The sequence below is a fragment of the Penaeus vannamei genome, chromosome 14, assembly GCF_042767895.1.
Source record: "Penaeus vannamei isolate JL-2024 chromosome 14, ASM4276789v1, whole genome shotgun sequence".
Taxonomy (NCBI): Eukaryota; Metazoa; Arthropoda; class Malacostraca; order Decapoda; family Penaeidae; genus Penaeus; species Penaeus vannamei.
This window is the reverse complement of record NC_091562.1, coordinates 6024940-6037439: the sequence shown is the minus strand read 5'-3', so window position 1 is coordinate 6037439 and position 12500 is coordinate 6024940. Positions and strand designations below refer to the sequence as shown.

Below are 12500 nucleotides of genomic sequence, written 5' to 3'. Positions count from 1 at the left end.
AGATAATTTGAAAAAGAAGATTATGTAAAATGCTCAAACACATTCCGTGAGCTGTGGACAAATATGTCTTTAAGCTCTAGAACTACTGTAAATGAATTGTCCCAACTATAGATATAAGAGTAAATAAGAATTAGCAAATTGCTCTTTCATTTTTACATATAATTACAGCCCCAGTAATTGTAAGTCCAAACTGTTTGGGCTCAGACTACAGAGAACAGCAAATGCACACCCGGTAAAGGTATTTTTTGCGGAATGTAAAAATTACTGTTCGGTAACAAATCTGCCATGCTGCTTTGTTTACAAACACTGTCAAGCACTCAGTTTAACCAAGACCATTTAAGGTGTTGGTTGACCACAAGTCCTGATTACCTTTGAGTTACAAAAGTAAACAAACCGAGTATTACCTAGTGATAACCTACCAAGTCTGTCTTATTTACAAGGTACACCGAGGCTACTGTTAGAGACAAAACCGAGACAGTGTTCGGATGACCTACTCCTACTAGTAGACACATCTGCTAGTCTCTAAAACAGATCTAAAATCCTTCACAACAGATTGAAAGTCACCAGGTAAATCAACACTGCCTTTGAGGCTTTTGGTTGCTACACCACAGGGTTTCCAAGAATTGCAACCTGTAAGTCAGCCATTATGATATCGAGATGATTCACGCTGTGACACTGTACATCAGCTAGTGGCAGCAGACGTGGTGCAGTCCCGAACCACGAGGTTTGCTCGATGTGCTTTGGTAGTCATACATCTGGCCGTTGTGCCGGCATTTTTTTCGGCCAAAAATACGGTTGGTCGGGTTACCTGAACCAAAGATATACGCACACATACACACACACACACACACACACACACACACACACACACACACACACACACACACATATATATATATATATATATATATATATATATATATATATATATATATATATACATATATATACATATTTATACATATATATACATATATATATATATATATATATATATATGTATATATATATATATATGTATGTATATATATATGTACACATATATGTGTGTTTGTGTATATGTATATATATATATATATATATATATATATATATATATATATATATATATATTTATATATATATGCATATATATGTATATATACATATATGTATTTATGCATACATATATATGTGTGTGTGTGTGCAAGGTCTATATAAGGACTATATAAGTCGTTATATAGACCTTGTGTGTGTGCGTGTGTTTGTGTGTGTGTAACGTGAGTGCGAGTGTCCCGTCACTGTCACATGACATAACTGTGTGATCAGGTAATGCATGAACTACGTCCATCCAATAATGATATACGTAGAATATGTCATAATTGATTTGTGGACCTCCCAAGGATAATTTAATACCTTGTTTACGTGGGTAATGTGGATTAAAACAAATAAAAATAATTTACCCATGTATCCCTCTTCATGATGAGCAACAATTGCATTTGAAAAAATGTTTTTTATAATGATAAGTATTTTCTCTGCTATGAATCACCATTTTAATATTTTTGATTAGTAAATGGGTCACTAAATTTCAAAAATAAACTCGGGATAAACGTAAATACTCCCGTAATCCTCCCGCTAGGCTCCTCCTCCCTCAGATTGTAAACAACGCCTGAGATACGAGTTCCGTACAAGTAGTGTCTCTTTTGAATCTAATTTTACACCATTTGTGACACAATTAGGACCATCACGATGAAGAAGAAGGTTTGTGGAGGATTTGTTTTTTAATGCTGAAGAACTTTTGAGAATAACCGAACCTTCGAGCAATGGAATGAGTCACGGAAAATGAATCTCTGAACGTAGCAAAGGGTCTAGGTTCGAGCCCGTGTATTTTCCTAGTTTCCCATTTCTTTTATTTCTGCTAATATTAAAGAAATACGTCAATATCACTCAGGAGCTGGGGGTTGCGTTGAAAAGAAATATTTTTCGCGTAATTATATTTTCAGTAATTAGTACAAATTCATGTAATAATTACTAGAATGTGATGGGTGCCTAGTCTTAATTAAAAGGGCTTAAAGTTTCAGTTTCTCACAGCCATTTGGTGGAAAGTAAATTTTGTCTGTAATGGATAGAAAAACACAAACTAAGGAATAGTTTGTTTCATCTGATAGAAGGTAAATTTTGTATGTATAGGATAGAATGACCAAAAATAAGAATCTTTTCATCTATGGTATTACTTTCACAACTTGATAATAACATGTTTATACAGCTTTTGAGTGAGAAAAAAATACTTTTCATTTACATTGACTGCATCTCCTTCACAAGTTAACAATACATTTACGGAGAAATCTAATGACAGCCATAAAGAAAGGGAAAAACTACACTTGCTGATGCTGAAATATACAGTGCAGGTTGAGGATAATGTTAGAGATGAGAAAAAAAGGACATGATAAATGTTGTGTGATAAAAAATACTGTCCCTTCTGTCAGTTGTAATGAAAAACAGCAAGAGAGATATGCATATTACACTGTAAGTAATTGAAATAAGGAATATATCATAATTGCAGGGTTGGATGGCAACTAAAGAATTACTGATATAAATTGCTAAGAAATCAGATGTTTAAGAATGTTGGCAATTTTTTCACATATCACTAAAAGTCTTAAGTGGATTTGGATATGATGAAGAGAAAATTGCTATTTTCAATGTTGCTAGAACTGTGTTAGTTACATTTATCTTGCCTTAAGACCAACACAATAGATGAGTTAAGTGATTGTAGTAACCTCTGCACTCTAGCAGACAAATGATATACAATTCAAATTTTAGTGAGATAGGGTATATACAGTTGAAAGTTTACACTATAAATATTTTGTTCTAAAAGCTTTTTCAGCTTTGATTATCTATTTTGTTAATGAAAGAGTTATTCAAGGGAAATGAGAATTGGTCAGTTAAACCAAATGATAGTAAGGACAGTAATGCTAAGTTGAAGTCTGTTAAGCTTGTTTTAAAATGAAAACAGCAACCTACTCTTTTGATAATTTAAGAGAATATTAAAGTAAAAGAAGACACTTATCATTCATCAAATCTGTTTCGGAAAATATCATAGTAAACTCCTTCTTTTGACAATTTCACAGAAGTAGCAAATGACATTGGTACAGGATTTTGTAGTGGGACAGTGGAGGCATTGCTTTGTAAATTATGGCCCTTTATATGTCTTATCTTATGATTGGTTACTGTGTCACTGTTAGACTACTCAAAACGACTTGACATTTTTCATCTTTATTAGAAAATAGTAACTACTTTCTTTTGAAATAGTCAAACTTTGAGATTGTATTGTTTCTTGTATTATCAAGTTAGATGGCTATAGCACAAAAACAGTCAAGTCAAAGTCAAAGTCAAGTCACTAAATTTGAATTTTATAGATTTTTATGATGTATTGCTTTAACTGGCCTCCTCGTACAGAAAATTTAAATGCAAAATGGTTAGTGTCTATAGAGAATTGAAGACTGGATAACTAATCTCATTTAGTATGTATTGTAGAAAATATATTGTGCTGTATTGCTATCTAATGTAGATAGTGCATTAGCTCACAAAGCAATCATTTGAGTCAGCTCAAATTTGCTTAGCATAAGAAAGTGAGTAGCATTTCTGGATTCTATAAATCAAAGTCTTCATTCTGAGTTTTGAAAATATCTTGCTTGTTTCCTGGGGTCAATTAGGCAGGATATTATATTTCTTTACTTGTTTGTGCCTAAATATGGTATGCACATCCTCTAGGGGTTAAGAAATACAAATTTGAGCTTGTGAGATTGATATCACATCTTGTATTTCTGTAGAAGTAAATGAGATAAGCATGATATATTTCTCTTTCTCATGAAATCAGAACATATTGAACCAAGTTTACTTCTTTATTGTTTTCACATCATAGTTTTTCAAGATTTATTGTGTCACCTAATTTACAGATTGATTGGAGTAAAACTTAATGTGAATATAGTACAGTAACGTATACAATATTAGTATCCTATTAAGTTTTGCCGTCATTTTCAGATTGATTCAGATTGTCCTGAAACAAAGAGTGAGGATTGTGTTATTTGTGTCACATGTTACATGATAGCATTTGGGTTATATTAATGTGATTTAAAACTTTATAGTGTACTATTGAAAATTCAGTTTCCTGTTTGTCTGTTTCTTTATGCTGATGAAATGTAGAATATGTTGTAATCATTTACTATCATTATCTGTCCTGGTAAGCTTATCAGCTTGTTTGTTATTGGTTTTATACAGAGATTGAAAACACAACTGTAATGTTAAATTTATGACAGAAAATAAGACCTAAGGTTTATATTGCATATATTCTTGAGTGATAGAACTTAGATTGGCTGCTTATTTGATGATAAATTGCCAGGGATGTCTGTATGGCTAACAAAAGTGTACTTAGTTAAAGGTTGTCGGCAGAGGCCATAGGGATTGTTTGAATCTTTGATAAAAAAAACAACAAAAATAGTAGCTTTTTGTGTTTATTATAGCCATTATCTCTACATGGTCCTCAATTCAAGTTTTAACCCTGATAAAAATAACAAAGAATACATATGAAATGGTAGTATGTTCACTGCAAAGCCACTAAATGCTGTGGCTTGTTGTCTTTTGGCTCTGCAGAAAAGGCACGGCAGCCATCTCTTTATCCCTTTATATCATATCACAGATGCTGGGCGAAATCTTATTACATCATCAGTCAGTGTCTTAATTGCCGAGGGAAGGTTTTGCTTATTCTACTGAGAGCGAATCATTTGCTCAAGCATGGAGGAGTGTGTACTGATGTCTGCACATTCTTGCTTGTTTTTACCAAAACTTTTGCTCTTTGTTATTGGGATGAAGTATAAATGGCAAGAATAAGTCTGGAATATCCACTATAATCTTGAGTAACCAGGATTCATATGTAGGCAAATATTGATCTAAGAAGATCCCTCCTTTTTTCAGAGGGTTTGTATAATCCACAGTAATAAACTCCAATTTTTATTCTTCTATATGCCTTCCAGATATTTTTTCTTTTTTTTCTTTTTTTAGAGGGCAATTTACAATTTTCCCCAAAAATGACATGAGGTTAATTCTTGTCTTTTAAGTTATGAAATGTAATGTTTCAGGTACTGCTGATGGGCAAGAGTGGGTCAGGAAAGACCAGTATGCGCTCAATCATTTTTGCAAATTATATTGCAAGAGACACAAGTCGTCTAGGAGCTACTAGTAAGTATAGTTTCAGTTTTAGCTTTTATTTGATCTTAAGAACATGCTGAGAGATGTGGAGGTCTTCCTGCTTTTTTCTCTTTCCCTCTCCGTTTCTTTGTCATCAGCATTATTATCTTGATCATTTTGTTGTTATTACATTAGTCTTTAATGTTTATTTATTTGAAAAATATAAAGATTTAAATTTCTACTGTGATATGACCATTCCTAACCTGCCCTTTTAACCATACAGTTGATGTGGAACACTCACATGTACGTTTCTTGGGAAATTTGGTCCTGAACCTCTGGGACTGCGGAGGGTAAGTTTTGCTCTACTTTGCTCTATCTTTTAATGCCTAAGCTCTTACCCAAAAAATATTGTCAAGTTATTGTTTTCTTATGACTGTAGATTCATTTTAATTAATGTTCATGAAAAAAATAATATTGGGGATCACTTTGTTTAGGCTCATTTTGTTTTTATTCATCTTAGTTACATGTTATTTTTACGTTACATTTTAACAGCACAGACTTTTGGAAATCAGATTAGTACTTTTGGTATTATGTAAGGACTGGAATCTGATATCTGAAGTGCCTTTTCCTCTTTTCCAGACAAGAAGCATTCATGGAAAACTATTTTGCTTCACAAAGAGATAACATCTTCAGAAATGTGGAAGTTCTCATATACGTCTTTGATGTGGAAAGCCGCGAGTTAGGTAAGCTGTGTTGTGGAAGCTGAAGTGCTTTGATGGAATTCAAGGTGTATTTCAAGCATTTTGTATTATGCAACTTTATTGAGTTTAAATATATTTGCTACCTCTTGACATTGCTATGGATAAATCAGTATATTTATTTGTGGATTATAAAAGTTGTCATGGTATTTTAATGTAGCATCATTTTGAAATATGCAGCTGTATGCTAAAGTCTTGCTTTCCATCATTAAAACAATGAATACTAATTGCAGAAAAGGACATGCATTATTACCAAAGCTGCTTAGAGGCAATCCTACAGAATTCACCAGAGGCTCGTGTTTTCTGTCTCATACATAAAATGGACCTTGTGCAAGATGACCAGAGGGATGTTGTAAGTAGCTCCCTTTAAGTTTTTTTACATAGATTGGATGTTAAAAACTTTTTAGGAATGAGCTAAGTGTTTGGTAAACTATTTCATACAAGCTAATTTGATGTACTTTATAAGGTTTATACAAAATAGGTATCACAAATAATTAAAGTATATTTATTTTACATAATGATATAAATATTAACTGTTGCTACATAAGATGTTCCCAAACTCATTGAAATAGTGAGTGAGGGTGTGTTTGAGTGTTTTGAAGGCCATACAAGTTCACGTTTTCAATTTCAGATATTCAGAGCCAGAGAAGAAGACCTGAAACGCTTGTCTAAACCACTGGAGTGTGTCTGTTTTCGAACATCAATCTGGGATGAGACACTCTACAAGGTAATATATATGATTAACTCGTGGAGCATACTGGTTAAAGGATAGTGATCTTGATATGATCTATTTCATACTGTCAAAAGGTATATAGATAAAACATATAGAGAAATAATGGTCTGAAGTTTAAACAATCTTTTAATCTGTTTAGTACCGGTGTCTTGGCTTAGACATGAACCAAATTAGGGGTATTAGGCTTAGTTGAGTGGGGACTCTCATTGGCATGTGATGTGTAGACAAGGCCCACAAGAACACCCATATGTGATATTGTGACTCCCTGCCTCCTTGCAGTGCTGTTAGGTCTTCTCTGTAGATGCATTTCTGCTGTTTTGCCATTTTCCGAGGTCTATATCCCTATCATGACAAGGCTAGAATTTTCTGTGGCATAATCATCATGTTATGGTCTAGACTTTCTGGCAGGGCATGTGCTGTGTACCGCTGACCCACCCGCTCTCTCTCTAGAGCAAGTTGTGATGTGTGCACGTCATTACAGGTATAACCTGTCAGTAAAGGGATATTTATTTGTGATGTTGTATCAAGATGGCAATATACTACTTTTGTTGAGCAGACTCAATATTATTTTTCCAGGTAGTTGATATCCTATGCAATAATAGTTACAATTAGTAAGAGTGTTATTTGTTTTATTGTTTTTTCTTTCTTTTTTTTTCCATGTTAATTTTTTTTGTAATGCCCTGCACTACTGGTTATGGTGGGCATAGATAGGTTTCTGTCTATGGAAATAGTATCTTTCCTGGAGCTGACAATCTCCTAGGCATAGTTCAGAGATTGTACAAGTCTCCCTTGCTTACCTGTGGAAATGATGGAAGAACCATTTTGCAAAGGCCCACTGAGTTGATCTTCCTCCAAAAGCTTTGTGCACTCATGGCGAGATATATGTTTCACTTGCCAATCAGCAACGATATCTCATGGTGAAATGCTCCCATCACCTTAGCCCTCAGCCAAATTTTTCCATGAGAATACGTTCCTATCATACACACTTCATTCATTCTTTTTATTACCCATTGTGATTGTAAAACAGGGAACTAGCTTTAAAAAAATCACAATACCACAAACTAAAATGATGGGATGGCAACTCCCACTTTGCCAAGAGTCATGATTCATTGCAACCTTATGTATGTAAGCATCTAAATAAATTAAAAATAAAGGCAATTCATATGATGAAAAAAAATAAATAAATAAATAAAATAAAATCACCTCTATTCTGCAGCACAGTAGACCTGAAATCCTGATGCCTCATTATGGTGCAGATGACCATGTCCCTTTAAACCGCCCTAGACATTTAAACTGTACACAGCAAAGCAAAATAGTTAGGGATTTGTAGATGCTATAGGAAGAATTTGAGTGTAAGTTTATAATACATTATTTTTTTCTTTTTTTACCCTTTTTGCCAGTCCCCTTAATTGACTTTGTGTTATTTTTTTCCCTTTCAGGCTTGGTCCAACATTGTGTATGAACTTATCCCAAATGTAAAAGAACTGGAACAGAATTTGAAAGAATTTACTAATATCATTGATGCTGATGAAGTGTTGTTATTTGAGAGAGCAACTTTTCTAGTTATCTCTCACTACCGAATGCGACCACACAGAGATGCAAACCGCTTTGAAAAGGTGTCCAATATTATAAAGCAGTTTAAACTTTCATGCAGGTAAGGGCTTTTCCCAGGTTTCGATTCAATGGTGTTCATTTGCTGCATAATGAAGCATAATGGAGTTTTAAAGTTGGAAAAAGTGTATATTGTCATCTTGATAATAATATAAATCCTTTTTTCTATCACAGCAAATTAGCAGCACATTTCCAGAGCATGGAAGTACGAAACTCTAACTTTGCCGCCTTTATTGATATATTCACATCCAATACCTACTGTATGGTGATCATGTCTGATGCCTCAATTCGTAAGTAACATCTTTAATGTTTAATTTGTGTTATCCAAAGTCATTGGCTTTGTGGGAGATATATAATGACAGATTTGATATTTCTTTCTTGTGGATAAATTAAAGCCATGAACTATTACCATTTTCTTCTATTCACAGCCTCAGCAGCCACTCTTATCAACATTCGCAATGCACGAAAACACTTTGAGAAGCTTGAAAGAATGAGTCAGGGGCATCTTCCTCTGTCTAGATAAGTTATTGGATATGGGAATGCTGTAAATATTCCTCTTTTTTATTATTGAAAATGTAATAATTTGATAAATTTCTATATAAGTATTTTTAAGCTGCTATACTGTGACATAATGCCATATTCAAGTATAAATGATCCTCTTTTTTGTAATTATTTATCATTTAGGAGAGTATATTTCTGAACATTGAAATGATATCTGTTGTTGGCAGATTTTAAGAGATTGTTTTGAGTTTTATAAATGTGTGGCCTATATATTACAGCTATTATTCAGCAGCTGTTTGAAAGATTTGCTCTTAATGGGACTTCTGCTGTAATGCCTTTCAACAGACATGCTCATTTATTTTTATTGCAACAATTGACTTTGAAGTTTGTGTTGCTTTTGTCTCCAAAATAGTTAGATTTTTTTCACTGTTGCTCACTTAAAATATTAAAAGGAATATAATGAAATATACTGTTTTTTGATTTCAGTCCAATATAAGTTGTGATGCAAGGGCTGGTGATATATTGATTGATAAGTTAGAACAGGGCATGCAAAAAGGAAAACTTTATAAAGCATCGGCTGTCATATACCATTTAAGAGAGGCTTTCTTTTCATTTTTATATTTTGATTAATATTAAAGTACTAATAATTCTCCTCTTTTAGAATTAATATATAATGATCAAAAGTTTTCTTTCCATGACAGAGTTACAGGATAGAAATATAATAAAGATGTATTAAGTAAAATTGAGAGTGAGAGTGAGAGTGTGAGTGTGAGTGTGAGTGAGAGTGAGATGGGGGGAAGGGGGAGTGAGAGGAAGGGGGGAGAGGGAGAGGAGATATGTTTATATATACATACAGTATACCCACAGATATATAAATATAAATGTATGTACGTGTTGATATATGTATGTGTATATATAAATATATGTGTTGAGACATGTACAGTATATGTATGCAAATGGAATAGTGTTGTTAGGATGTCAAAAGCTAGTGACACTTAGAAAGAGATGGGACTGATGAATCTCTGAGAATGTTTCTTTATGAGTTTTCATTTATCTAGCTTATATATTTCATAAACAATTAATTCTAGCATGATGAATGTAAATATTTATAGCTGAGAGCATAAAGTTGTATACAATTGAAATAAAGCCTATATTACATGATAGCTAGTTTCCTTCTATCAATTGCAAATTCTTACAGTGCAACAAGGCTATTCCTCATCTGAACAATTTTGATGGCACCCATAATGTATTTTATAGGAGCTGCCCTGCAAATAAGCTTGAATGTGAGGTAGCAATTCTCAGATTCATACTATGCCTTCTTCTACGTAAAGCTAGACAGGAAGCATGATTACGAGGCTTTTCTCTCTCTATCTATTCCAAAACTTTTCTTCAAATCTGCTCCCCACCTATCTTCTCAAGATGCCTCAGTGTCTCACCTGGTATCTCTTTCCTCTACCCTGAAACATCCAACCTGTACTCCCTCTCAAGGTCCTCCTACCCCTTATCCTCCCACTCTTTCCCGACACACCCTATCTTCTCCTTTTGCACCATTCCCTCTTTGTTTCCCATTATCCTTAGCTCTCCCACCTGAATGCTCACGTGAATCCCTTCTGTCACAACAGTGTCGTTCTCCAGATCTCTCCCCTCCTGACATTCTTCCTGGGACTTCGCCGCCTTCCCCAGTCCCCTTATCTTATTCCCCGGATTCTTCTTCTACTTCTCCAACAATCATCTCTACCCATATTGCCTCCCTAACCACAGATAGACTGCATTTTATCTAATCGCCCTATGCCCCGAACTCGTTGCCCCCTCTTTACCCTTTTCTCTATCATACTATAAAATAGCACTCTATAAACTTTGACATCTAACATTTGTGTGTGCCTGGCCTACATATAATGTAAATTGTGTAATAAGCTCATTGTGATAAAATGCTTATTTCCAGCAAGGAAATTGTTCTAATAAAATTTCTTGTAGAATTCCCCCCTCCCCCCCAAAATAGAAACTGAATGGCTGTTTGTCATTTTGTGAAAATTATGCAATGCCATATTTTATTTATTTAGTTTGGCTTCAAAACAAGTCTAATAAAGCTAGTGAAATACAATAAAACACAAAACTATTTTTAAAATGCCTTTGCCCCCTTGTCAACCATCTCATCTTAGCAGTCCAAGCCATTTCCAGCTACACTCTCTAATGTACAACTATGAATACTGTGAATGACTGGAAGCAGTCATTTACAATATGTTTAGTTTTGCTTCATTTATGTAAACTAAATATATTTTAGTAATCTATACTAATGATAAACAAGTTACAATGTAAACATTTTATTTACTATTTAACAATCACAGCTATTTACAAAAGGAAAATCACAAGAACTTCACTGATTTTAATCCCTGCACATCAAGTGAAAATATTTTTTCTTACTCCTATTTTAACATCATAATTACAGATACTGCACAGTCATCAATATCAGGTCAGCTCATAAACAAAGATAAATCCACAATGTGAAGACATCTAACTCTGTTTATATCTTTATTTCTGCAAGCAGATGAGACCTTCACCACAGAGAAAATCCTAATATTCATTGTGGCAAGAATACCAGGATCAGTACTTTATAACTCTAGTATCCTATGCCTGCTATCAACACCAAAAGAGACATTTTGAAAAATAAGAAGCTTGCTATTGCAGCCTGAATATGTTTTTTTACTATAAAAAAAATGGAGGAAAAATTAGAAGTTGTTCTTTCATGAACAAGTATCATATGAGTTTAGTACATACAACCTATTACCACACTAATGATAAAAACGTGCATTTAATGAACAAATACCACAACATTAAACATTGCATATACTGATATCAAAGAGGACCTGGATATGGAGAATCTATTCAATCAAACCCCAAGATAAAGACATAAAAGTATAAAATGTCTATATATTTTCATTAAGGAATACTGGCTAATAAATCTGAGATCTGGAACATCAACTCTGAATTCTTTGTGCCTCATAGCTTTGTGCTTTAAAATTAACGTACAGATTCTTCATCTTTATCATTTCAAATGTCACCTTACTGTTAACAGTTCACTATCTTTCCTAAATTCATCAGCCTCTATTTTCTGTAACATAAGAACTAAGGACTGTCTTTTTCTTCTCTATCGACTTCAAAGGAAAACAAGATAATATAAAATTTATAAATCCATACTTCCTGTCTCCGAAACATGAATGCAAACCAAACACTATTGGAATACCTAAAAGTTGCTTTAAAGCAAAACAACTGAGCATGGAAAGAAAAGGAAGTAACATATTTTCTAAAAGAATTTGTTTTAAAAAATCCTGATCTGAAGCCAATAACTTTCACTGTAACAAAAGGGCATTTCTTCCTTGGTCCATCTTATTACACACATTTCTACACCTACCCTTAGTGCATAAGTTACACATACAAGAAATACTGACAGACCAGACTCTAGGACGATATATTGCAGCATGATTCTAAAGCTTTATCCCTGATTTATATTCAAAAGTTGGCTCCTCCATATTGGTGGAACCAGGAACACAAACCTATTCTGTACAAACCTACTTTGATTTAATGGAAGCCTAAAAGAGAAAAAAATATACATACACACAAGTGTACACTAAATGCAATAAGCTACAGCAACTTAAATTGGTCATATTTCTCTATCTAACCACAAGTTTTGTAATCTGAGAAGTGGGAAAGACCTGAGAAATATAAAATTGCTCACA

At 33.7% G+C, this 12500-nt stretch overlaps 2 protein-coding genes across 4 annotated transcripts in view; one reads left to right on the top strand and one right to left on the bottom strand.

Annotated features, from left to right (window-relative positions):
* Positions 1–9927, top strand: part of RagA-B (Ras-related GTP binding A/B) — a 13121-nt gene extending 3194 nt beyond the window's left edge. The window contains exons 1-9 of one of the 2 annotated variants that reach the window (XM_027377091.2): positions 1596–1740; positions 5115–5214; positions 5447–5513; positions 5803–5906; positions 6155–6273; positions 6553–6648; positions 8094–8308; positions 8440–8555; positions 8694–9927. In XM_027377091.2, the coding sequence (XP_027232892.1) occupies positions 1729–1740; positions 5115–5214; positions 5447–5513; positions 5803–5906; positions 6155–6273; positions 6553–6648; positions 8094–8308; positions 8440–8555; positions 8694–8788 (924 nt within the window). In that variant the 5' untranslated portion in view covers positions 1596–1728 and the 3' untranslated portion in view covers positions 8789–9927. Of the gene's footprint in view, positions 1–1595; positions 1741–5114; positions 5215–5446; positions 5514–5802; positions 5907–6154; positions 6274–6552; positions 6649–8093; positions 8309–8439; positions 8556–8693 lie in introns of those variants that run through there. The other variant, XM_027377090.2, reaches the window with a different exon arrangement.
* A 1144-nt stretch (positions 9928–11071) lies between these two features.
* Positions 11072–12500, bottom strand: part of LOC113824347 (corrinoid adenosyltransferase MMAB) — a 6856-nt gene continuing 5427 nt past the window's right edge. For both annotated transcript variants that reach the window (XM_070129677.1, XM_070129678.1), the window contains exon 7: positions 11072–12500. This exon is cut by the window's right edge and continues 469 nt beyond it. The gene's annotated coding sequence lies outside the window, so the exon portion shown is untranslated.